We start from the raw sequence: 24,045 nt of genomic DNA on the forward strand, positions 1-24,045 counted from the left end.
TGTATTATTTACTTATGTTTTTGTTTTGCTTAATCAAAGTGTGTTTTAAAAATCTTTTCAAAGAGTATTCTTTTGACTTACTAAATCACCTCAATTTTATACTTTTTTCTGTTTTATTAAGTTCTGCTCATATCTTTATTATCTATTTTTTCTATGTTCTCAGGGTTTATTGTTTTGCTCTTCTGATGTCAATTAAAACACTTGGTTATTAATTTTAATAAATCTTTTTAGTTATAAATAGTTGCACTTTTTGAAGATGCCAGCTTAGTTGTAAGTGTCTAAGGGTCAGCACCTCCACATTGTTGCTGGCCTAAGCCTTAGTGCACCCTATAGCAATGTATATATTGACATTTTTTCCCCTCGACTTTCTGTGTTTTGCTACTTCTCACTTTTCTTTGGAGAGAAGCCCTCTGAAATATCCTTTAGTTATTTTCCAGCCAATAAGTCTTTAAAATATGTGTATTTTTTTAAAGATAAATCTACTTATATAATTAGGCAGAAAATCTGATTTGCCGTATTTTTAAAAACAGCATAATTTCACTCTTCTCCATGATTAATCTGCTGTTTTACACAACCTTTGAGTTTTTAGCTTTATCAATGACATGTACTTTAGAAATTTTTTAAAGAGCCTACCCACTCTTTTAAAACATCCTGTTCCTTGTTTCAGTTCTAGTTTTATGTCTATTTTCTGCCTTGCACCTGATAATTCCAACATTCAATGGATGGCCTTGGGAATCTAATTCTGGTATTGATTGTTTTTGCTGATTCTCTCCCATTGTAGCTGATTTCTTCATTATTGTGTAAACTTAGATCATGAGCTCATGTTTAGCTAAACTTTGTCTGTGGGAACGCTATAGGCCTGGGTTGAAGGTCTACCTCTCCAGAGAGTTTAGTTCTGTGTTTGGAATACCACCCATCTGGGAGCATTTTAAGGTAATTTCTTCCCTTCTGTTTGCAAGACCGCAAATAAATTTGCAACCCAAACACTGTGAACACAGATCTGGGGTTCAGAATTCTCAAGATTTCCTACCTGTTTCCTACCCAGAGCAGAGGCCAAGAGAATTTGGTCTTAGTCTCCCTTTGCCAGCAGATATTTTTTTTACTGGCACACCCTTTCATTAAAGGTGAACCTAGAGATAGATTGGTTTAGTTCTAACTTCCCATCTAGGAGGGATGGAGTCTTATCTCCTACCTCCCATGTGGTCATGGCCATTTTAACAGCAAGTCTCTGTGTCAGGTCAGGTGTGTCATTAAACTATGGCCTGTATTCCAAATCCAGACAGCTGCCTATTTTTTATGGCCTATGAGCTATGAATAATGTTCACATTTTAACTGGTAATATTTTAAATGGTTACTTAAGTACCTAAATAATATCCTCAATTTTGCCTCTTTGGTCCACAAAGCCTAAAATATTTGCTATTTCACTCCATAAAAACAGGATTGCCAGCTTCTGTTCTAAGCTATCAAGAGCTTCAGTCCACTCTTAATATAGCTATAACTCTCACACATGTACCCCCCTTCTTTCAGGGGTCCTAGAAATTTCTACTGCACACTTCAAAAATTAGACATGCACTTAAAAATAAGTTGTTTCCATTTCACCTAGCATACCGAACTCTTTTCTTTTAGGAGAGTTTTTCAAGTAATCTTGCCCACCATATTCTTCAGAGCTTCATTAATAATGACAAAAATTAAAACAACTTAACATTCAACAAATGGGAATTGTTCATAACAATTATAGAAGCACATACAGTAGAAAACTATAAACTGTTATTGAAACGGTGAGACATAACTAGTTTTATTCTTTGAGAACTATGTTTATTTAGGTCTCTTGTTTAAATAAGTATATTTCTGTATATGTATGTATATAATCATGTATTTATATACACATACATTGTTTATATGATATATTTATATAAATATGTGAAATACATACCTATACCCATACCTTTGATTTATATTTGTCTACATACACAGGAATATAATTACATATATCATATATTTATATACATTGAACTGAAAAGTGGTAGTATACATATATAGTGTGTATAAATGTGTGTATATGTGCATGTGTAGAAAAACAGGTTGAGAGATATGTAAGCATGATTTAGACAGGGTTCAAGATTTTAAAAGTAGTTATGAGATTAGGTAGTATGAATGTAGGTAGTGAGATTATGGCCCATTTGATTTAAAATATTGCATATTTTTACATCAATTGTTATGAACAGATTCCTACGTAAATAAGATTATAAATAGTTATACATACTTGTATGTGTAGTGTATAATTAAAATATATATACTTTTATGTAAGTATTATATTTATATTATATAATATACTTGTCTTATAATAATAGATTATGTATTGTGTTATATAGAATACATTAAATATAATGTATTATATCAGATAATAATGATATATTTCTGTTTTATGATATAATTATTTTATAATCAGTATTACATGATATATCATATTAATACTGTGAACATGTTAAACATATAAATTCATTGCATTAGTCATATAGTTTGTGTATAATATATGCTATGCAAAAATACATGTTAATATAATACATAATTGTTATACATTCATATAAACAGTAATATATTACATTTATACACCAATATAATATTTAGTATTGGTATATGTATATTATGTTTAATATATACATAGCTAATGCTCTTTAAAGCCATCTGCTACAAGAAGTAGAATGAGACCAGGAGTATGGCCAAAGCAAATTCTAAAAATATTAGATTATTTATATTCACTTATATGTCATTTTCCTGGAATCTGTATCTGGCTGTTAGAGAGCACACACAGCAAAATCCCAATAAAGTGTCCAGGAGGACATGGGATCCTTTATTTACTGGGACCTCAAAGGAAACATAGTGCTATTCAGTCCCCCATCAAAGAGCTAAGAGCAAATCTTGAAGCACCCAGTAAAAGCCAATTCAAACAAAAAAGCTTTTCCACTTCAACTTGAAAAAATTAAGTTCCCAGGAGACCCCCTACATCAACCACCGAAGCTCATTTGGCAGTAAAAACAATAACATTCAGCGAACAACAAGAAATCTAAAACAATAGTTGTTTTAACCAAAAAAAATCCAGCAGCTAATCAGTGTCTTTCCTGTTTGAAAGAAGGCAGTGGGAAGTGGACAGAAGACCTGATAGGAAAGATAAAAAGAAGAGGAAAGGGCTTCCCTGGTGGCGCAGTGGTTGAGAATCTGCCTGCCAATGCAGGGGACACGGGTTCGAGCCCTGGTCTGGGAAGATCTCACATGCCGCGGAGCAACTAGGCCTGTGAGCCACAATTACTGAGCCTGCGCGTCTGGAGCCTGTGCTCTGCAACAAGAGAGGCCGCGATAGTGAGAGACCCGCGCACCGCGATGAAGAGTGGCCCCCACTTGCCGCAACTAGAGAAAGCCCTCGCACAGAAACGAAGACCCAAAACAGCCATAAATAAATAAATAAATAAAATTAAAAAAAAAAACTGTGCTTTAAAAAAAAAAAAGAAAAAGAGGGAAAGGAAAATAAAAGTTTCCAGTTTGACAATCAAGCTGTCTTCTGCATCCATTTCATCCCAAGACCACCAAGCCAGTGTGGAGGCTTTTTCCTCCTTTCCTTTTCGTGAGACTGATCACAACCAGCACTGCAGAGTCCATTAAATTAAGAAATGCTGTTGCATACATGTGTGAATGAGCTGTGAGTTAAGTACTGGAGTAGAGGACACCTAACTTGAAACGTCCTCATGAATGTCCATGTGGCTGAGCAGGAAGTTAACCTGTCATAGATGTGCTAAATCAGAATAGTTGGGTTTTATTTTATTTACTTTTCCCTGGACTCTGTTGAATGACTGTCATCTACAAGTTCAGGCTACTTTTTGCTGACGATTAATGCACTGGGAGAGCTGAGAGAAAACCGAATAGTAGAGCTGTCTTTTTCTTGACCAGTTCACCTTACTTTCCCAAACTCAAAGTCGTTCCCTATTTCTTTCTCCTTTTTATTGTAGTAAAATGAACATAACATAAAATTCACCATTTTGATCATTTTACAATTCACTGTACAATTCAGTGGAATTTAGTACTGTCACAATGCTGTGCAACTGTCACCACTGCCTAGTTGCAAAACATTTTCATCACCCCAAAAGGAAACCTACACCCATTTAAAGCAGTCATTCCCTATTTCCCTCTCTTCCAAACCCCTGGCAACCACTAATGCATAATATTTTCCGTGTGTATGGATTTGCCACTGCTGGACATTTCGTATAAATGGAACCATACAATATGTGGCCTTTCGTGCCTGATTTCTTTCACTTAGTTGCATCCATGATGTAGCATGTATCAGTAATCCATTCACTTTTATGGCTGAATTCCCTGATCCTGTTTTCTTCATACTGTTTGAATACAAACTTTAAAATATGTTGAGGGTGAAGCTCTGTTTTAATGGCACATCTATTAGGCCAATTCATTTAAAGAAGGTGAAAGTGGAGATATTGTTGTGAAATGATAATCGTTGAGAAGCCTCAGCTAATTTGATAATGAAAAGTTTGGGAAATGTTACAAAAAATTATTTGCTTTATATTAAAAGCCTTTTAAACAAGGATTCAGGAGATTGTCTTTTTCTTGCAGGTAACTTAAATGAGGCAGAAGAAACTAACTGCCCTTTAAAACAGATTTTGAAAGGATTTTATTTATTCTTAATAGACGAATGGGAGTACAGCGTTGTTCATATCCAATATGGACTCCCTGTCCAAACACTGTTTATCATTCTAGCCACCACTATCGAATTATATTTCTTGAGACTAATGCAGCTTAACTCCTGCATATTACTTTTTAAAATTCATCTATTAAATCCATTAATACAGTATAAACAAGAGATGTTCATGTTTCAGTACAGTTCAAATATCAGGTATAAAGAGCCCTCAGTAAGAGAAGGAATCCTATATCTCTTGCCAGAACGTGGTCAGCTCTGCGATGCTTTGCTAGCTGAAAGACACTTTTATTGTTAAGAGGATAGAGGTTGTTTAAGAGGGATGAGAGGCAAAAAATTTTAAGTACTTGTTTGTGTTAAAAACAGTGCTAGGCTATCTCATACTCTGTATTAGTCAAGGCTCACCATTTTACATATGTGAAAAGCGAAGTTAAAAGTGTTTTAGTAACTTACTAAAAGGCACGCAACCACTAAATTCAAGCAAGAATTCAATCCCAAATCTGTCACACTGAAGTTTGAGCTAATATTGAGATTAATAAAAATAACACTAAATTAAAAGTTGAGATATTTTTTATTTCGTACTCTTTCACTAACCCTCTTTGGAGATAATCATTTCATTTATATGGGCCTTAGTTTTCACAACTATAATAGTTGGAAGTTTGACTAGGTGACCTCTATGTAGTCTTGCAATTCTAAAATGTTCCATTAATTTGGCTTCCTACAATAATTGCCATTGCAATATATGCGTGCTGCCACCAAGTAGCAGTAGCTAGTACTAGTTCCTTTTTTAACTCTAGTGGGGAGTGCATTTTGACATCAGACTTATCCGTCAATAGTACAGCCTGTTAATATAACTACAAAATGACAAAATAATCTGGTATTATTTCCTGTAAAGCAGAAGCTTTACATTGTGTCTATGAATCGTATCAGAATCACCTGTAGGTTTTTAAACAGAGAGGAAATCCAGAACCCATTGAATGAGGATTTTCAGAGATGGGACTTGGGCATCTGGATTTTTGGGCTCCCATCATTTGTATATTTTATTTTCTTTTATCTTTTGCCTATGTACAACATTTGTCACATCCTCTTGAATCTTTAGCAATTTCTGTTTGTTTTAAAAGTTTATAATATTTCATAATCTTCAACTACTTTTCATAAGGCATTATCTGTTATGTTTATTCACTCTTGTGCTTCTCCTGGTTAAAACTTAATTTTTTCTTTTTTTTTGGGGGGGGGGGCCCTGCCTCATGGCTTGCAGGATCTTAGTTCCCTGACCAGGGATTGAACCCCAGGCCCCCAGCAGTGAAAACGCCAAGTCCTAACCACTGGACCACCAGGGAATTCCCAAGACTTCTTTTTTAAATGACTTTTTTTCCCACTCTGATTCATTCTTGGGATCAGTTTCCTGTGGGAACATTAAACCAACCTTGCATTACTAGAATAAAGCCACTTTGATTGTGATATATTACTGTTTTACATACCATGGATACAGTTTGTGCTTTTATTTACAAAGTTTGCGTGCATGTTCAAAAGAGAAACTGGTCTATGATTCTATTCTTGTAATATTCTTTTTACTTTTGATCTGAAGCTTATGTTGGCCTTATAAAAATTTTGAGCAATATATTATTTTCTGTTTCCTGGAAGGGTTTTATGTAAGATTACCAATATTTCTTCCCTAAATATTTGGAAGAATTTAGTTGGAAAGCCATTTATCCCTAGAAATCATTTTCTGTAAAGGTACTTAATTATACAAACAACTTTTTGAGTAGATATAGATTTTTTAGATATTTCTTTTCTTGGGTTAGTCTTGTTAGGTTGCGTGTTTTAGGAATTTGTAATTTTGGATGAATTTTCAAATATATAAATATAAAATTGTAATTTTAACAGCTTTATTGGGCTGTAATTTACATACCATAATTTAACCCTTTAATGTATACAATTCAGTGGTTCTTAGTGTAACCACTAAAAGACGTGTGTAACCATCACAACCATCCAATTTTAGATTTCTGTCCCCCCACAAAGAAACCCATTACACATTAACAATGTTTTTTCATTCTCTCAACCCTTTCAGCTCTAGGCAACCACTAATCTCCTTTCTGTCTCTACAGATTTGCTATTATGGGCATTTCATATAAATGGGACCATACAATATGTCATCTTTTGAGAGTGGCTGCTTTTCTTTACAGAATGCTTTCATGGTTCATCCATGTTGTAACATGGATCAATATTTCATTCCTTTTTATAGCTGAATGCTATTCTATCGTACGGATATTCCACATTTTGTTTATTCATTTGTCAGATTGACATTTGAATTTTTTCCACCTTTTGTTTTTAGAAATACGCTTCTATGAACATTCACGTACAAGCTTTTGTGCAGACATAAGTTTCTATTTCTCTTAGGTATATATTTAGTAGTGGAACTGCTGGGTCATAGGGTAACTCTATGTTTAACACTTGCAGGAACTGTCAAGCTGTTTTGTAAAATGGCCGCACATTTTGTAAAATGGCTCAGACTGTACTTTCTATCCAAAGGTATCCAAAGCCACTTTAGATACAAAATGTTTAAAGTTGACCTTTGCTGCTGCCCAAATCGTAGCCACTGTGGGCAGTCTGCAAGATGGCATCTTAGGTTTCTCAGGAAGGAATTAGAATACACAAAGGGGGAAATAAGTGTACAATTACATAATGTAGATTTCATATTTAATTTTATGGGAAAAGCAATAATTAAGTGGCTTTTGGTTTTAACTGGAAATAGCTACTCATTGGGAAATAATTACTCGCTAATGGCCTTAGCGAGTCACTCTGGAGCTTCTCCTAGAACAAGAAAACCTAAGTTCTGCTCCCAGCAGAACATGGAGACGGTGCCCAGTGCTGGCGAGGCAGCACAGAACAGGGGAGTCATCGCTGGAGGGAGCGGAAGACAGTGCAGCCACTCTGGAAAGGAGTTGGCCAGCTTCCTAGAAAGCGAAACTACATTGCCCACTTTTCCCCAATGTCACCTCTTGTGAAAGTCAAGTCAGCGTCCCAGCAGGATCCTGACGTTGACACGACTGCCCCTGTCATCCGTTGCCCTGGAAAGGCCCCCGGCGGCTTTCGGTCTGAGGCTCTTCCCAGTCAGGCGAGCGTTTGTGTACAGATTCTGTGTGGACTTCAGTCTCCATTTCCCCGGGGTAAGTGCCCATGACTGCGGTTGCCGAGTCCTGCGATGGCTGCTTTTTGAGGAAGTTTCGCAGTAGGGGAGCGCTTGGCCTGAGCCCCGCGTGCCGGCCTCTGACCATCTCTCTGCCGCCTCAACCTCAGGAGGGAAGGTCCACGTGGACCAGCGCTCCCTCTGCACCTGCTCTGCCCTCGGTCCTCAGGGTCACAGGGCTTCCCCAGAGCACGGGCGGCGTGGGCCCCTCCCTGCGTCCCGCCACACCCCCTCCTCATCCGGGGCCCCGTCCCCCGTGGCTTTGGTGGGAGGGTCTCAAGGAAGGACCCCCTCCTCCGAGCCTACTCCACCCTCAGCCCCCGCTCCCACAGAGCTTCCGTCCCGACGCCAGGCCCGTGGGGCTCCCGCAGCAGCAGCAGCAGCGCTGGGACTGCCGGGTTTCTGCAGTTCAGTTTGGACTCCATCTACCTGAGTCAGAGCCCGCAGGTCAGGGCTCGGCCCACGCCAGCCACAGGTCCACGTCGTCCTCTGCGCTTGTGGCCGACAGGCTGTGTCAGGAGTTCCCACGCCCCCAGCCCGGGTTCCGTTCGTTGGCTAGCGCGGGCCCCCAGAACACAGGCCCCCAGTCCACGGACTGGAGCACCGGGCTATAACAAAGGAACAGCCAGGTGGAAGGAGGAGGTGGGGAGGCATGGGGCGGGGCGCGGGGCTTCGAGGCCGACTGCAGGTACCCACCCTGCAGCTCTCTGAACCCCGTGTTTACCGAGATTTTGTTCCATGAGCACGATTACAGCGGGGGCCATGGGCAACGGATTCACGTTGCAACCCCTGGCCCTCTCCCCTCGCAGGAGGTGGGCAGGCAGGGGGGCTGTAAGATGCAACCCGGCCTGTGGCTTTAGGTTTAGGAGCTGTGTGCCAGGACTGGGGGCCAAGACCCGACCCCTCTCTCCCGTAATTCACAGCGCGGCTCCTGCTGGGCACGGAAGCTGGGGGACGATGGGAGGCTGAAGAGCATGGCGTCCGCCTTCACCCCCTCTCTCCTCTCTTGGCTGAGCCCTGCGGCCGCGTGGATTCCCAGTGGGCCCCCCCGGGGGGCCTGTCCCTTCAGGTCCTCCCAGCTGCCTGACACCCTTCTGCCCCCAGCGTGGACCCCAGAGCCCTCAGCTCTTCCCACTCCTGGTCCAGCAGGACGGGGTCCCTGCAGCCCCTGGACAGGCGGGCGATGGGCAGCCCGGCCCCTCCTGGGAGGCAGCCCCGTGGGGTGGGGAGGGGGGCGGGCACTGCGAGCCACCCATGGTCGAGCGCGTCACCTCGGTGCGTGGCGTGGGGCGCCGTGGCTACACGCATCTTGATGGCTGGGATCAGACCCAGCTCTGCCACCAACTGGCTGGGTCCCCGGAGGCCGGTCCCTGGACCCCATTGTCCCTGTTCACCATCTGCAATGTGCGTGACCAGAGGACCCCCTCACAGGTGGTCGTGAGAGCTGACCGAGTCGGTTTGTGTGGAGGACAGAGAACAGTGAGGCCAGCAGATGAGGAAAGAGCTTGTCACTCATGGTTCTGGGCAGGGGCACGCCTTGTCACCTAGGGCCTCCCAGGAGCACGAGGGTTCGGCAGGAATGAGGGGAGGGGTGGCTGGGGACTGGAGCCTGAGGTGTGGGTCCCCGGGAAGGAGCAGGCTCAGGATTGGCTAGAATGAGCCCGGGGCCCTGGGCCTCTCCGGGGTGATGAGGGCAGGGGGACGGTGGCCCCGAGTGTGGGAGCCCCGTACAGAAGGGGCTGGGGTGCAGCCCTGCGCCGGCTGGTTTGCGTCAGAAAGTGACAGACGCGGTTAATGCGGGTACCAGGCTCGACCCAGGGCTCAGCGACAGTTCTTGTTCCTCAGCACAAACGCTGTCCTGCTTCGGCCGGTGCTGTGCCTTGCGGTGGAGGAAACCGGGACTCAGAGAACTGTGGGACTCCGGCATCTAGGGTGGGGCCCGGGCACGTGGGCCCCGAAGTCCTCCGGAGCGGCGGGCACATGGAGCTTCGAGGCTGGGGGAGGTGAGGGTGTGGACAGTGGGGCTGCGCAGACTGCCTTGACACTTGAGAACCACTGGCCCGAGGGACCACGGGGACGCCTGTGGAGGCGGGCGCCCAGGAGAGGCGGCCTGCTGGCGCGGGGCGGGGTCCTGAGTGACGCCCCGCCCTCCCAGGGCGCCCTGTGCTCCTGCCCAGTCGTGGCCGGTGGGGCCGTGAGGCTGCAGGGAGGCCAGTGCCCGGCACAGCGCCTGCTGCCCGCAGAGGCCCGGCGTCCCTCGGGCTGCTTCTGAGCCAGGCGTGCCCGACGAGCCCCTGCGCCTGGCAGAGCCAGCGGGCACGGTCCCCCAGTGCCCTTCCTGTCCTCGGACAGGCACGTCTGCTCAGCCCGGGAGCGGGGCCGGGCACGCTGAGTCCTGGGCTGGACAGGGGGCGCAGCCTGGGCAGGTCCTCGAGGCGCCCCGCCTGCTGCTGGCCCGGCAGGGGCCCCGGGGAACCGGCACCTTCCTCTGCGCCCCGCGTCGCTCCCTCCCCCAGGCTGGTCCATTTCTACCTGTTTCTGCAAACCAGATAGACCCTGAAGGGACAGAAACTTAGCTCCGTTGAAATGGCTGAAGCTTAGGCTGTCACCCTGGGGTAACTCCTGAGGAGGGTCCTAACAGTTAGGACCCGAGGCCCTTTCTTTCCCATCTCCCTCCTCTTGTCCGCCTCATCCGCCTCTTCTCCTTGAACCACCCTCCGTGCCCCCACCCCCCCGATTTTACAGCCATCTTCTTCCTTCAGAAAATCGAGAGCATCAAGAAGAAGCTGAGGACTTACCTGTTAGCGCAGTGGTTAAGAATCCGCCTGCCCATGCAGGAGACATGGGTTTGAGCCCTGGTCCAGGAAGATCCCACATGCCACGGAGGAGCTAAGCCTGTGCGCCACAACTATTGATCCAGCGCTCTAGAGCCCGTGAGCCACAATTACTGAACCTGTTTGCCACAACTGCTGAAGCCCGTGCACCTAGAGCCCATGCTCTGCAACAAGAGAAGCCACTACAATGAGAAGCATGCTCACCGCAACGAAGAGTGTCCCCCGTGAAGAGTGTCCCCCGCTCGCCGCAAGTGGAGAAAGCCCGTGTGCAGCAACGAAGACCCAATGCAGCCACAAATAAATTAATTTTTTAATTTTTAAAAAATTTTTAAAAAATAAAAGAAGCTGAGTCTCCTGTGCATCGACCTCAACAAGAACCTGAACGGGGACGTGACCTTCCTGCCATTCACGCGCGAGGATCTGGGTGCATGCGGGACCCGCGGGGTGGTCGAGAGGCGTCCGTGTCCCCTGCCCCTGGGAGGGCCTTCTTCTCCTGAGGCGCTCAGAGTGTTTGGGTCCCAAGGTTCTGGATCCTTCCTAGGGGAAGGTGGCGGTCTGTCTACCGAGATTCTGCCCCGAAGGACGTTGTCCCTCGAGACCCCACCCCGCCTCTGCTCTCTGTGATGTTTCTTTAATCTCACAGGGTCCTCCCGCACCTGACCCGGCGTGGGGTCTTGAAGGGCTGGGGCCTGGGCGGCTTTTTCAGCTTCTGCCCTCTTCCCTGAATGCTTTATTTTGAAAACTTCACACCTGTAGGGAAGTGGCAAGAATAGTACCAGGGAGACCCCGTGTGCTCCCCGGGCCTGGCCTCCCTGCGTGGATGCCATGTGTGCTTTTCCTGCGCTGGGGCCTCTGGACGCATCGTCAGGAGCAAGGGCGCCTCCTGAGTCCCTGGGTGCAGGTCCCCCTCGGGAAGCAGAGCGTGGAGCTGTCCCCCAGCCGTCCCAATGGCGGTCTTCTTTTAAAATTTAATTAATTAATTAATTTTTGGCTGCGTTGGGTCTTCGTTGCTGCACGCAGGCTTTCTCTAGTTGCGGCGAGCGGGGGCTCCTCTTCGTTGTGGGCACATGCCTCTCATTACAGTGCCTTCTTTCGTTTCGGAACACGGGCTCTAGACGTGCCGGGTTCTGTAGTTGTGGCACGGGGGCTCAGTAGTTGTGGCTCCCAGGATCTAGAGCGCAGGCTCAGTAGTTGTGGCCCACGGGCTTAGTTGATCTGCGGCACGTGGGATCTTCCCGGACCAGGGCTCGAACCCTCATCCCCTGCATTGGCAGGCGGATTCTTTTTTTTTTCTTTTGGAACCAAAACTTTAATCCCAAGGATTGTCACAAAACATATTACAAAGGACAGCATGAAAAAAAATTGCACAGTAACTCAAAGTTCAGCTCTACAATATACTCTTAATCTGGCAGGACATTGGTGTCTTGAATACTTTCAAATTCCCAAGTAATATTACAAAGAGCTATGTATTCATGTACAGCAATCACACAGGGGACTTATGACCTAAATCAAAGGTAAACTAACTTTCTTGAAACTTCTTAGATTCTAAACTCACTGGACAACCTATTTTTTTTTTTTTTTTACCTTTCTCATCCCTATTTATTTATTTATTTATTTATTTATTTATTTATTTATTTATTTTTTCACACACACACACACACACACACACACACACACACACACACACACTGTATTTTATTTTTACAAGAGATAAATAGGCTGACACCAAGCATTGTACATGGATGACCACAACAAAAGCAACAATGATTGCAATTACCAAACATGAAACACACTCATACTATGTCATAATATTGACATTCAGTCCAGTAATCCTCCACTGTAACAGCTCCTTTACTTTGCAGTGAAAATTGATTTGTATATTCTTTTCCTCTGAGTCCTTGTGGGATTTTTTTTTTTAATTCAGACAGAAAGTCACAAAAATTATACTCATCCTCATCACTTCACTCAGTCCCATGTAATTAATTTTCTTTTTACTTGATCCTTTGTTAGCAATTTTATGAGTTCATCAGTTTTTCATTAGAGTTCTGAAAATGCTTATTCATTCAGTTCAGCAGTGCAGTCAGTTACCAGAAACATGTACTTGTCAGAGTCTTTTCCATGAATTTCTTGAAGATGAAACCCTTTTATAGGAACATATTTGCAAACTCATCAGAGTACACCCAGAACTGTCTGTAAATGACAAAAGACTTAAAAATGACCACGGTTAAAGATTTGATGAAAGTTCATAATAATGCAGTTGACAAGAAAATTAGTTATTTCTGAGATATACATTTTAAAGTAATAACTAGGATTATGACTTATAACATTATACCAGAACATATAAGATTTTGAGAAATTTCATGTAATGTCTGAAACATTTATATTAACATATTTCCATACAAATAACCCAATGAAAGTTTAGTATTAGTTGTTTTGTTTGTTTTTTTATACTGCAGGTTCTTATTAGGCATCAATTTTATACACATCAGTGTATACATGTCAATCCCAATCGCCCAATTCAGCACAACACCATCCCCACCCCACCGCAGTTTCCCCCCTTGGTGTCCATATGTCCGTTCTCTACATCTGTGTCTCAACCTCTGCCCTGCAAACTGGCTCATCTGTACCATTTTTCTAGGTTCCACATACATGCATTAATATACGATATTTGTTTTTCTCTTTCTGACTTACTTCACTCTGTATGACAGTTTCTAGAGCCATCCACGTCTCAACAAATGACTCAATTTCGTTCCTTTTTATGGCTGAGTAATATTCCATTGTATATATGTACCACAACTTCTTTATCCATTCGTCTGTTGATGGGCATTTAGGTTGCTTCCATGACCTGGCTATTGTAAATAGTGCTGCAATGAACATTCGGGTGCATGTGTCTTTTTGAATTACGGTTTTCTCTGGGTATATGCCCAGTAGTGGGATTGCTGGGTCATATGGTAATTCTATTTTTAGTTTTTTAAGGAACCTCCATATTGTTCTCCATAGTGGCTGTATCAATTTACATTCCCACCAACAGTGCAAGAGGGTTCCCTTCTCTCCACACCCTCTCCAGCATTTGTTGTTTGTAGATTTTCTGATGATGCCCATTCTAACAGGAGTGAGGTGATACCTCATTGTAGTTTTGATTTGCATTTCTCTAATAATTAGTGATGTTGAGCATCTTTTCATGTGCTTCGTGGCCATCTGTATGTCTTCTTTGGAGAAATGTCTATTTAGGTCTTCTGCCCATTTTTGGATTGGGGTGTTTGTTTCTTTAATATTGAGCTGAATGAGCTGTTTATATATTTTGGAGATTAATCCTTTGTCCGTTGATTCATTTGCAAATATTTTCTCCCATTCTGAGGGTTGTCTTTTCGTCTTGTTTATGGTTTCCTTTGCTGTGCAAAAGCTTTGAAGTTTCATTAGGTCCCACTTGTTTATTTTTGTTTTTATTTCCATTACTCTAGGAGGTGGATCAAAAAAGATCTTGCTGTGATTTATGTCAAAGAGTATTCTTCCTATGTTTTCCTTTAAGAGTTTTATAGTGTCCAGTCTTATATTTAGGTCTCGAATCCATTTTGAGTTTATTTTTGTGTGTGGTGTTAGGGAGTATTCTAATTTCATTCTTTTACATGTAGCTGTCCAGTTTTCCCAGCACCACTTATTGAAGAGACTGTCTTTTCTCCATTGTCTATCTTTGCCTCCTTTGTCATAGATTAGTTGACCATAGGTGCGTGGGTTAATCTCTGGGCTTTCTATCTTGTTCCATTGATCTATGTTTCTGTTTTTGTGCCAGTACCATATTGTCTTGATTACTGTAGCTTTGTAGTATAGTCTGAAGTCAGGGAGTCTGATTCCTCCAGCTCCGTTTTTTTCCCTCAAGACTGCTTTGGCTATTCGGGGTCTTTTGTGTCTCCATACAAATTTTAAGATGATTTGCTCTAGCTCCGTAAAAAATGCCATTGGTAATTTGATAGGGATTGCATTGAATCTGTAGATTGCTTTGGGTAGTATAGTCATTTTCACAATGTTGATTCTTCTAATCCAAGAACATGGTATATCTCTCCATCTGTTGGTATCATCTTTAATTTCTTTCATCAGTTTCTTATAGTTTTCTGCATACAGGTCTTTTGTCTCCCTAGGTAGGTTTATTCCTAGGTATCTTATTCTTTTTGTTGCAATGGTAAATGGGAGTGTTTCCATAATTTCTCTTTCAGATTTTTCATCATTAGTGTATAGGAATGCAAGAGATTTCTGTGCATTAATTTTGTATCCTGCAACTTTACCATATTCATTAATTAGCTCTAGCAGTTTTCTGGTGGCAGTTTTAGGATTCTCTATGTATAGTATCATGTCATCCACGAACAGTGACAGTTTTACTTCTTCTTTTCCAATTTGTATTCCTTTTATTTCTTTTTCTTCTCTGATTGCCGTGGCTAGGACTTCCAGAACTATGTTGAATAATAGTGGTGAGAGTGGACATCCTTGTCTCGTTTCTGATCTTAGAGGAAATGCTTTCAGTTTTTCACCATTGAGAATGATGTTTGCTGTGGGTTTGTCATATATGGCCTTTATTATGTTGAGGTAGGTTCCCTCTATGCCCACTTTCTGGAGAGTTTTTATCATAAATGGGTGTTGAATTTTGTCAAAAGCTTTTTCTGCATCTATTGAGATGATCATATGGTTTTTCTTCTTCAATTTGTTAATATGGTGTATCCCATTGATTGATTTGCATATATTGAAGAATCCTTGCATCCCTGGGATAAATCCCACTTGATTGTGGTGTATGATCCTTTTAATGTGTTGTTGGATTCTGTTTGCTAGTATTTTCTTGAGGATTTTTGCATCTATATTCATCAGTGATATTGGTCTGTAATTTTCTTTTTTTGTAGTGTCTTTGTCTGGTTTTGGTATCAGGGTGATGGTGGCCTCATAGAATGAGTTTGGGAGTGTTCCTTCCTCTGCAATTTTTTGGAAGAATTTGAGAAGGATGGGTGTTAGCTCTTCTCTAAATGTTTGATAGAATTCACCTGTGAAGCCATCTGGTCCTGGACTTTTGTTTGTTGGAAGATTTTTAATCACAGTTTCAATTTCATTACTTGTGATTGGTCTGTTCATATTTTCTGTTTCTTCCTGGTTCAGTCTTGGAAGGTTATACCTTTCTAAAAATTTGTCCATTCCTTCCAGGTTGTCCATTTTATTGGCATAAAGTTGCTTGTAGTAGTCTCTTAGGATGCTTTGTATTTCTGCGGTGTCTGTTGTAACTTCTCCTTTTTCATTTCTGATTTTATTGATTTGAGTCCTCTCCCTCTTTTTCTTGATGAGTCTGGCTAATGGCTTATCAATTTTGTTTATCTTCTCAAAGAACCAACTTTTAGTTTTATTGATCTTTGCTATTGTTTTCTTTGTTTCTATTTCATTTATTTCTGCTCTGATCTTTATGATTTCTTTCCTTCTGCTAACTTTGGGTTTTGTTTGTTCTTCTTTCTCTAGTTTCTTTAGGTGTAAGGTTAGATTGTTTACTTGAGATTTTTCTTGTTTCTTTAGGTAGGCTTGTATAGCTATAAACTTCCCTCTTAGAACTGCTTTTGCTGCATCCCATAGGTTTTGGGTCGTCGTGTTTTCATTGTCATTTGTCTCTAGGTATTTTTTTATTTCCTCCTTGATTTCTTCAGTGATCTCTTGGTTATTTAGTAACGTAGTGTTTAGCCTCCATGTGTTTGTCTTTTTTACGTTTTTTTCCCTGTAATTCATTTCTAATCTCATAGCGTTGTGGTCAGAAAAGATGCTTGATATGATTTCAATTTTCTTAAATTTACTTAGGTTTGATTTGTGACCCAAGATGTGATCTATCCTGGAGAATGTTCCGTGCGCACTTGAGAAGAACGTGTAATCTGCTGTTTTTGGATGGAATGTCCTATATATATCAATTAAGTCTATCTGGTCTATTGTGTCATTTAAAGCTTCTGTTTCCTTATTTATTTTCATTTTGGATGATCTGTCCATTGGTGTAAGTGAGGTGTTAAAGTCCCCCACTATTATTGTGTAACTGTCGATTTCCTCTTTTATAGCTGTTAGCAGTTGCCTTATGTATTGAGGTGCTCCTATGTTGGGTGCATATATATTTATAATTGTTCTATCTTCTTCTTGGATTGATCCCTGGATCATTATGTAGTGTCCTTCCTTGTCTCTTGTAACATTCTTTATTTTAAGGTCTATTTTATCTGATATGAGTATAGCTACTCCAGCTTTCTTTTGATTTCCATTTGCATGGAATATCTTTTTCCATCCCCTCACTTTCAGTCTGTATGTGTCCCTAGGTCTAAAGTGGGTCTCTTGTAGACAGCATATATATGGGTCTTGTTTTTGTATCCATTCAGCAAGCCTGTGTCTTTTGGTTGGGGCATTTAATCCATTCACATTTAAGGTAATTATTGATATGTATGTTCCTATGACCATTTTCTTAATTGTTTTGGGTTTGTTTTTGTAGGTCCTTTTCTTCTCTTGTGTTTCCCACTTAGAGAAGTTCCTTTAGCGTTTGTTGTAGAGCTGGTTTGGTGGTGCTGAATTCTCTTAGCTTTTGCTTGTCTGTAAAGCTTTTGATTTCTCCATCAAATCTAAATGAGATCCTTGCCGGGTAGAGTAATCTTGGTTGTAGGTTCTTCCCTTTCATCACTTTAAGTATATCATGCCACTCCCTTCTGGCTTGCAGAGTTTCTGCTGAGAAATCAGCTGTTAACCTTATGGGAGTTCCCTTGTATGTTATTTGTCGTTTTTCCCTTGCTGCTTTCAATAATTTTTCTTTGTCTTTAATTTTTGCCACTTTGATTACTATGTGTCTCGGCGTGTTTCTCCTTGGGTTTATCCTGTATGGGACTCTCTGCGCTTCCTGGACTTGGGTGGCTATTTCCTTTCCCATGTTAGGGAAGTTTTCGACTATAATCTCTTCAAATATTTTCTCTGGCCCTTTCTCTCTCTCTTCTCCTTCTGGGACCCCTATAATGTGAATGTTGTTGCGTTTAATGTTGTCCCAGAGGTCTCTTAGGCTGTCTTCATTTCTTTTCATTCTTTTTTCTTTAGTCTGTTCTGCAGCAGTGAATTCCACCATTCTGTCTTCCAGGTCACTTATCCGTTCTTCTGCCTCAGTTATTCTGCTATTGATTCCTTCTAGTGTAGTTTTCATTTCAGTTATTGTATTGGTCATCTCTGTTTGTTTGTTCTTTAATTCTTCTAGGTCTTTGTTAATCATTTCTTGCATCTTCTCAATCTTTGCCTCCATTCTTATTCCGAGGTCCTGGATCATCTTCACTATCATTATTCTGAATTCTTTTTCTGGAAGGTTGCCTATTTCCACTTCATTTAGTTGTTTTTCTGGGGTTTTTTCTTGTTCCTTCATCTGGTACATAGCCCTCTGCCTTTTCATCTTCTCTATCTTTCTGTAACTGTGGTTTTTGGTCCACAGGCTGCAGGATTGTAGTTTTTCTTGCTTCTGCTGTCTGCCCTCTGGTGGTTGAGGCTATCTAAGAGGCTTGATGGGAGGCTCTGTTGGTGGGTAGAGCTGACTTTTGCTGTGGCAGTCAGAGCTCAGTACTGGACAACCTCTTGTCCGGTGTGAAGACTAGTGGAATTTTTAAACCTCTAATCTAGGGTAAGGGTGCAGCTTTAATTTTTACCTGCTGGCTTGTGTTCACAGCACCTTTTAAAGACTGCTTGCTTAACTACAGCTGCATACCATATCCCAGCTACAGAAAGCCTTTTCAATGTTTGCCAGTGTTGTTTCCATAATAGTAAACATCACACTTTAGCTGGGCAGGAGTTAGAGTTTTACTATCAGTCTAGGCAAGACCAAAAATTCAAAGCAAATTCAATTTTGCTTAAGGGAACATTGTAAGGTAACAATTCTTCATATTACATGCCTCATATGACCCATTTCAAACCATAGAGAATGACACCTTTATGTGTCACTGTCCCAAGAGACAAACAAATGTGAACAGCTAAAACATTTAAAAAGTGCACCAAGCTTCGGAAGTCTCAAACAAAACTTGAATTTTCTGTACATACTCCTGTCAAATGAAGTTATTTCCTGTACACCACCCCTCTTGCAAAGTGGTCTTCTTTTTCCTTTCATTTGACCTAGATCAGCTAGGAGACCTAGAGAAAGATCGGGACGGCTTGTGATTTCTCTCCTGGGACAGTGATCTCTCTCTTCTCCTATATCTAGAAAGGGACCTGCCCTGGCTGAGGGAGAAGCTTCTCCGTCTTGGAGATGTGTGGCGAGGTGGAGGACTCCTCCTCCGATAATCATCTCGAGGGCGACGACCCCAAGAAGGAGGCGGTCACGATTTCAACTTCTCCACTCTTACTCGGCAGCCACATGGTGTTCTCCCATCTAGTTCTCGGACAGCATCGGCTGCATCTTGGGGATCTTCACGTTCAACAAGAGGGAAGCCGGGAGGGTTTTTAGCAACCCACACACTTCAGAGTGGTCCATAATAGCCTAAAGCTCGTTCCAATTCAGTCTTGTTACCACTGTTTCCAAGATTCCCTACATAAACTTGACAGTCCAACGGACAGGAATCATGATGCAAGACCCTCGTGGCTCCTGGGTTTCATGGGCCACAGGGTGATCCCGGGCCTCTAGAATCTGGCAGCTGAATCTGCTCGCACAAGCTGTCCTGTGGGGATGCTTTTCCCCCTATGTGTCCAGCCTGGGGCCCTACTGGCTTGGCCCGGCCTCCCGGGTGAGAGGGTGAACCCCAGCTCCCTGGAGCAGACACTCAGAGCCCTGTTGACCAGACTCACGGGACTGGGGCAGCGGCTGGACATGTGTGGCCAGCCTGGTGGTGTTTGGCCCCGTCTGCAGTTGCAGTTCCAGCTGAGAAAGAGCCTCGCTGTGTAATTTTCTCCTGGTTGTGTAAGGATCCCCGGTGTCATTTGACAGAAATGTAGATGGTGTGTTCTTTCTCTGTTTCCTCCCTGCTTCCTCTCCTCTCTCTCTGTCTCTGTCTGTCTCTCTCTCTCTCTCTCCTTCTCCCTCTCTGCCTCTCCTTCCCTCCTGCTCCCACTCCTTCCTGAGAGAGGGTAGACAGAGTGTGAGAGAGGGAGACTCAGCGGGAGAGGGAGGGAGAGGGAGGGAGGGAGAGGGGAGAGAGGGAGAGGGAGAGAGGGAGGGAAACAGGGAGAGAGAGGGAAGGAGAGTCTCCTTCCCTCTCTCTCCCTGTTTCCCTCCCTCTCTCCCTCTCCCTCTTTCCCCCTCCCTCTCCCTCTCTCCCCCTCCCTCTCCCTCTCTCCCCCCTCCCTCTCCCTCTCTGGCCCCTCCCTCTCCCTCTCCCTGTCTCCTTCTCCCTCGTCTCTGCCTCTCCCTCTGTCTCTCCCTCTCTGGGAGGGAGTGAGGAGATGGAGAGACGGAGGGAGAGGGAGAGTTGGAGGGAGAGGGAGAGGGAGAGGGAGAGAGGGAGGGAGGGATAGAGGGAGGGAGGGAGAGACATCCCTCTCTCCCTCTCCCTCTCCTTCTCCCACCTCCCTCTCCCTCTCCCTCTCCCACCTCCCTCTCCCACTCTCTCTCTCCCTCTCCCTCCATCTCCTTCCCTCACCAGAGAGGGAAGGAGGTGGAGGGAGAGGGAGAGAGAGGGAGGGAGAGGGAGAGAGGGAGAGGGAACGAGGTAGAGGGAGAGAGGGACAGGGAAAGTGGGACAGGGAAAGTGGGAGGGAGAGAGGGACAGGGAGAGAGGGACAGGGAGAAAGGGAAGGAGAGAGGGAGAGGAAGGGACAGAGAGAGGCAGAGGGAGAGATGGAGGGAGAGGGAGAGGCAGCGAGGGAGAGGGAGGGAGGAAGAGAGGGAGAAGGGCTGAGGAGGGGGCCTCTCCCCACTGCTTTCTCTTTTTTCTGCTTCAACAGACACCAGGCACCTTTTAGATCAGCCCTGAAGTCAACGTTGATGCTTGGACGGCCTGACCTCCCCACTGACTTCTAGCCCTGGACCACAGCTGGGAGATGAAGTCTACGGGGCCCTGGGCGGCAGGCTGCACAGACCCCTTCTCTGACGCCCAATCTCTCCTCGTTTACGAGGCAGCCGCCAGCTCCCCTCCCTGACTCCCCAAGATTTTGGGCCTTTTTATTATGTGTCGATAATGCCATGAGCTACTATTTAACTTTTCTACGAGGACCCATCTCCTGAAATGCAGTGGTTTTCAGCCTTGGCTGCACTAGAGAACCCCCAGGGAAGGGAGAGAAGTCTCTCCCTCTCTCTCTCTCCCTCTCCCTCCATATCTCCTTCTGCCTCTCTCCCTCTCCCTCTCCCTCTGGGGTGATGCCTGATGAGCTCAGATTCGCAGATGTTCCCCCCATCCCCTCTCTGTGCCTTGCGTGGGGTCTGGGCCTTCTCACTGTGGCCTGGGCACGGCCTTGACATTCAGACACCGGGTCCTGCAAGGACACTTGCGTTTGGTCCATACGGCGTGTGGCTGCAGTCTGCGCTTCTGCCATTTAGCATCTTCAGTAGATGGGGGCTGTGCACGAGCCCTTCATCTTCCCCGCAGACACCACTGGTGCTTGCCGGGCCTCGCGGGTGATGCGGGGGGCACGGGGAACAGTCCTGTGTCCCCACCTTCTTGGGCTGCAGACAGGCCACGTTGGTCCTGTGGTGACTGGGGGCTTCCAGGAGAACCCCACCGCAGAACCAGAGAGTTGGCCCCAGAGAAGGTGGCGTACGCCTGGGGCCGGGCCTCACCAGCGAGCCACGGGCCACCTGCAGCAACAGGCGGCTCGCCGTCCAGGGACTGGGTGTTTGGGCGCCGTGGGGATGAGCTGCTGTCTGCACGGCAGCCGAGTTTGTATTGTTGAGCCCGGGGAGGCCCCTGCCTGGGTGGCTCCTGGAGAGCCTGGCCGCATTTCTTCCTGCCCTTGGCCTTAGAGCCCATCACGGTTCACGCCGTTTCTGGTTCCAAAAGGACCTGTGTTAATAAAGACCACGTGTTAGGACAGCACCAAAGTGTCTAGAAATCCGGGCCAGGAGGAGGAGGGAGGGGGATTGGCTGTGCCCGCCAGTGGCCTGAGAGCCCTGCCCACATGCAGAGACCTGGCCAGGGGTCCCACAGGGAGAGCATGGCCCATGGTCCCCAGCGCCAGCCGTCTCTGGGTTCCAGGAGAACTGCACGATCCTCGGGGAGCTGGTGAGGCTGCAGGTCCAGAAGTCCTGCCTGCTGGGGTTCAGCACGCGTGCCGACTCCGTGCTGGAGATGAACATGGCCAAGACCAGCCAGGTGGTGGCCACTCTCCTAGGTAACCCCGCCTCCACCTGAGTCCCAGTGGGGAGGGCGTCAGGAGGACCTTAACTGGGCATGGTGCTGCCTGAGACCCCACTGTGTCAGCCCTTGGGGGTCACCTTCCCAGACCCTTCATTCTGCCTCGAGGGGCACAGGGTGGGGGGCGGCTGGGGAGCCGCCACAGGGACGTAGCCGAGCCTCTCCCCTCCGCCCGCAGATGAGCTGGCCCAGAAGCTGAAGCCCCTCGGGGAGCAGGAGCGGCCTTGATCCTGGAGCTAAAGAAGGCCGAGTGCCAGAGGCGGGGCCTGCACTGTGACGGGCCCATCAACGCCTGGGACCTGCGCTACTACATGAACCAGGGGGAGGAGACGTGCTACCACGAGGACCAGTACCTGCTCAGTGAGTCCTTCCCCATGCAGGTGGTCACGCGCGGGCTGCTGGGCATCTCCCAGGAGCTGCTGGGGCTGACCTTCGACCTGGAGGAGGGCGCCAACGTGTGTCACGAAGACGTGAGGCTCTACACAGTCCGGGACGCGGCCTCGGGCAAGGTCATCCATCAGCAAGTTCTACCTGGACCTCTACCCTTGGTGCGTGCGTGCGTGCGGGAACCTGTCGGCCGTGGGCCGGAGCTCCTCTGTGGAAGCTGGGCCTCACCCCGCATCCCTCCCCAGGGAAGGGAAGTCCGGGCACGCGGCCTGCTTCGGCCTGCAGCCGAGCTGCCTGCAGCAGGATGGGAGCCGCCAGATCGCCATGGTGGCCATGGTGGCCAACTTCACCAAGCCCACGCCCGACCCGCCCTCCCTGCTGCAGCACGATGAGCTGGAGACCTACTTCCACGAGTTCTGGCAAGCGATGCACCAGCTCCGCTCCCAGGTGGGTGCGGGTGCAGGGCTGCGGGCAGGGGCCGGGGAGGGCCCGGGCACGCGTGGTCCTCAGGCAGGCCCTCACCACAGGATTCTTCCGCTGATGTCACCCCGCACGTGGCGACGCCCTCGGTGTCAGCTTCCATCATCAAAGCCCACGCACTGGGCACGTAAACAACAGAAATGGATGTCCTCGAGACTCTGGAGGCTGGAAGCCCCAGATCAAGGAGTCAGGACTGGTTCCCTGCATGTTAAGTACAGGTACTCAAGAGTTGCCTTTAAAAAAGACAAAAGAAAAGAAAGGCACGTTGCCTGCAAGTCTGGTGATAGGCGGCGATGAGAACCAGAGGGAAGGCTCTGGGGCCGGGAGCGCCGCGCCCTGTGAGGCCCTGGGGCTGCTGCCAGTCTCCGTGGAGGCTCAGCAAGTCCCAGTGACTTCCCCACGGGGGGACCCCAGCTGAGCGTCTGGGCCCCGGACCCAGTGCTCGTTCAGTCTTCCTGCGGTCAGCCCTTCGTCCTGAGAGCGATGCTCTCACAGGCTGCACCGGAGCGCGTGGGGACAGTTTACTGAGCTGTGCAGCCATCACTACTGCCCTGTTTTGGAACATTTCCATCACCCCAAAAATGTCCCTCACATCCTTAGTTATCACTCCCTCCCCTCCCCAGCCCCTGACAACCAGGAACCCACTCTCTGACTTTGTGGATCTACCTGTTCTGGACGTTTCCCCTCAGTGGGGTCACACCCTGTGTGTCCTTCTGTGTCTGACTTCTCTCGCTGAGCATCGTGTTCTCAGGGTCCAGGCACGTGGCAACGAGTGTCAGGGCTTCACCCCTTTGCGTGGCTGAGGGCCGGAAAAAAGAAAACAGAAAAGAAAGGCACGTTGCCTGCGAGTCTGGTGACAGCCGGTGATGGAACCAGAGGGAAGGCTCTGGGGCCGGGGGCACCGCACCCTGTGAGGCCTTGGCGATGCTGCCAGTCTCGGTGGGGCACGGGCAGCGCCGTCCCCCAGGGGCTGCGGGACAAGCTCATCAAGTCCCGGCAGGCCAACCCAGGTGCGGCCGGGCCAAGGGAAGGGAAGGGGGCGCCTGGACCGCCCGGCTGGAAAGCGCGGCCTGGACACAGTGCCATCCCCCCGTCTCCTTCCTCCCGCCCCCCAGGCCTCTTCAACCTGCGCCAGATCGTCCTGGCAGAGGTGGA

At 46.2% G+C, this 24,045-nt stretch overlaps 1 protein-coding gene and 1 long non-coding RNA gene across 5 annotated transcripts in view; one reads left to right on the forward strand and one right to left on the reverse strand.

Annotated features, from left to right (window-relative positions):
* LOC309621525 overlaps positions 1–24,045 on the forward strand; it is a 59,498-nt gene that overhangs the window by 22,843 nt on the left and 12,610 nt on the right. The gene's annotated exons all lie outside the window — the stretch shown is intronic.
* Positions 15,576–24,045, reverse strand: part of LOC309621524 (arylamine N-acetyltransferase 1) — a gene marked incomplete at its 3' end in the record, with an annotated part of 77,052 nt that continues 68,582 nt past the window's right edge. Inside the window, exons 4-8 of one of the 4 annotated variants that reach the window (XM_082408966.1) lie at positions 23,557–23,689; positions 22,816–23,009; positions 22,377–22,460; positions 20,622–21,672; positions 15,576–19,145 (exon numbers count right to left, since the gene is read on the reverse strand). In XM_082408966.1, coding sequence (XP_082265092.1) covers positions 22,408–22,460; positions 22,816–23,009; positions 23,557–23,689 — 380 coding nt within the window. Of the gene's footprint in view, positions 19,146–20,621; positions 21,673–22,376; positions 22,461–22,756; positions 23,690–24,045 lie in introns of those variants that run through there. The other 3 variants (XM_082408965.1, XM_082408968.1, XM_082408967.1) reach the window with 3 other exon arrangements.

Source organism: Balaenoptera borealis, assembly GCF_965194805.1.
Source record: "Balaenoptera borealis genome assembly, contig: HAP1_SCAFFOLD_581, whole genome shotgun sequence".
Lineage (NCBI taxonomy): Eukaryota > Metazoa > Chordata > Mammalia > Artiodactyla > Balaenopteridae > Balaenoptera > Balaenoptera borealis.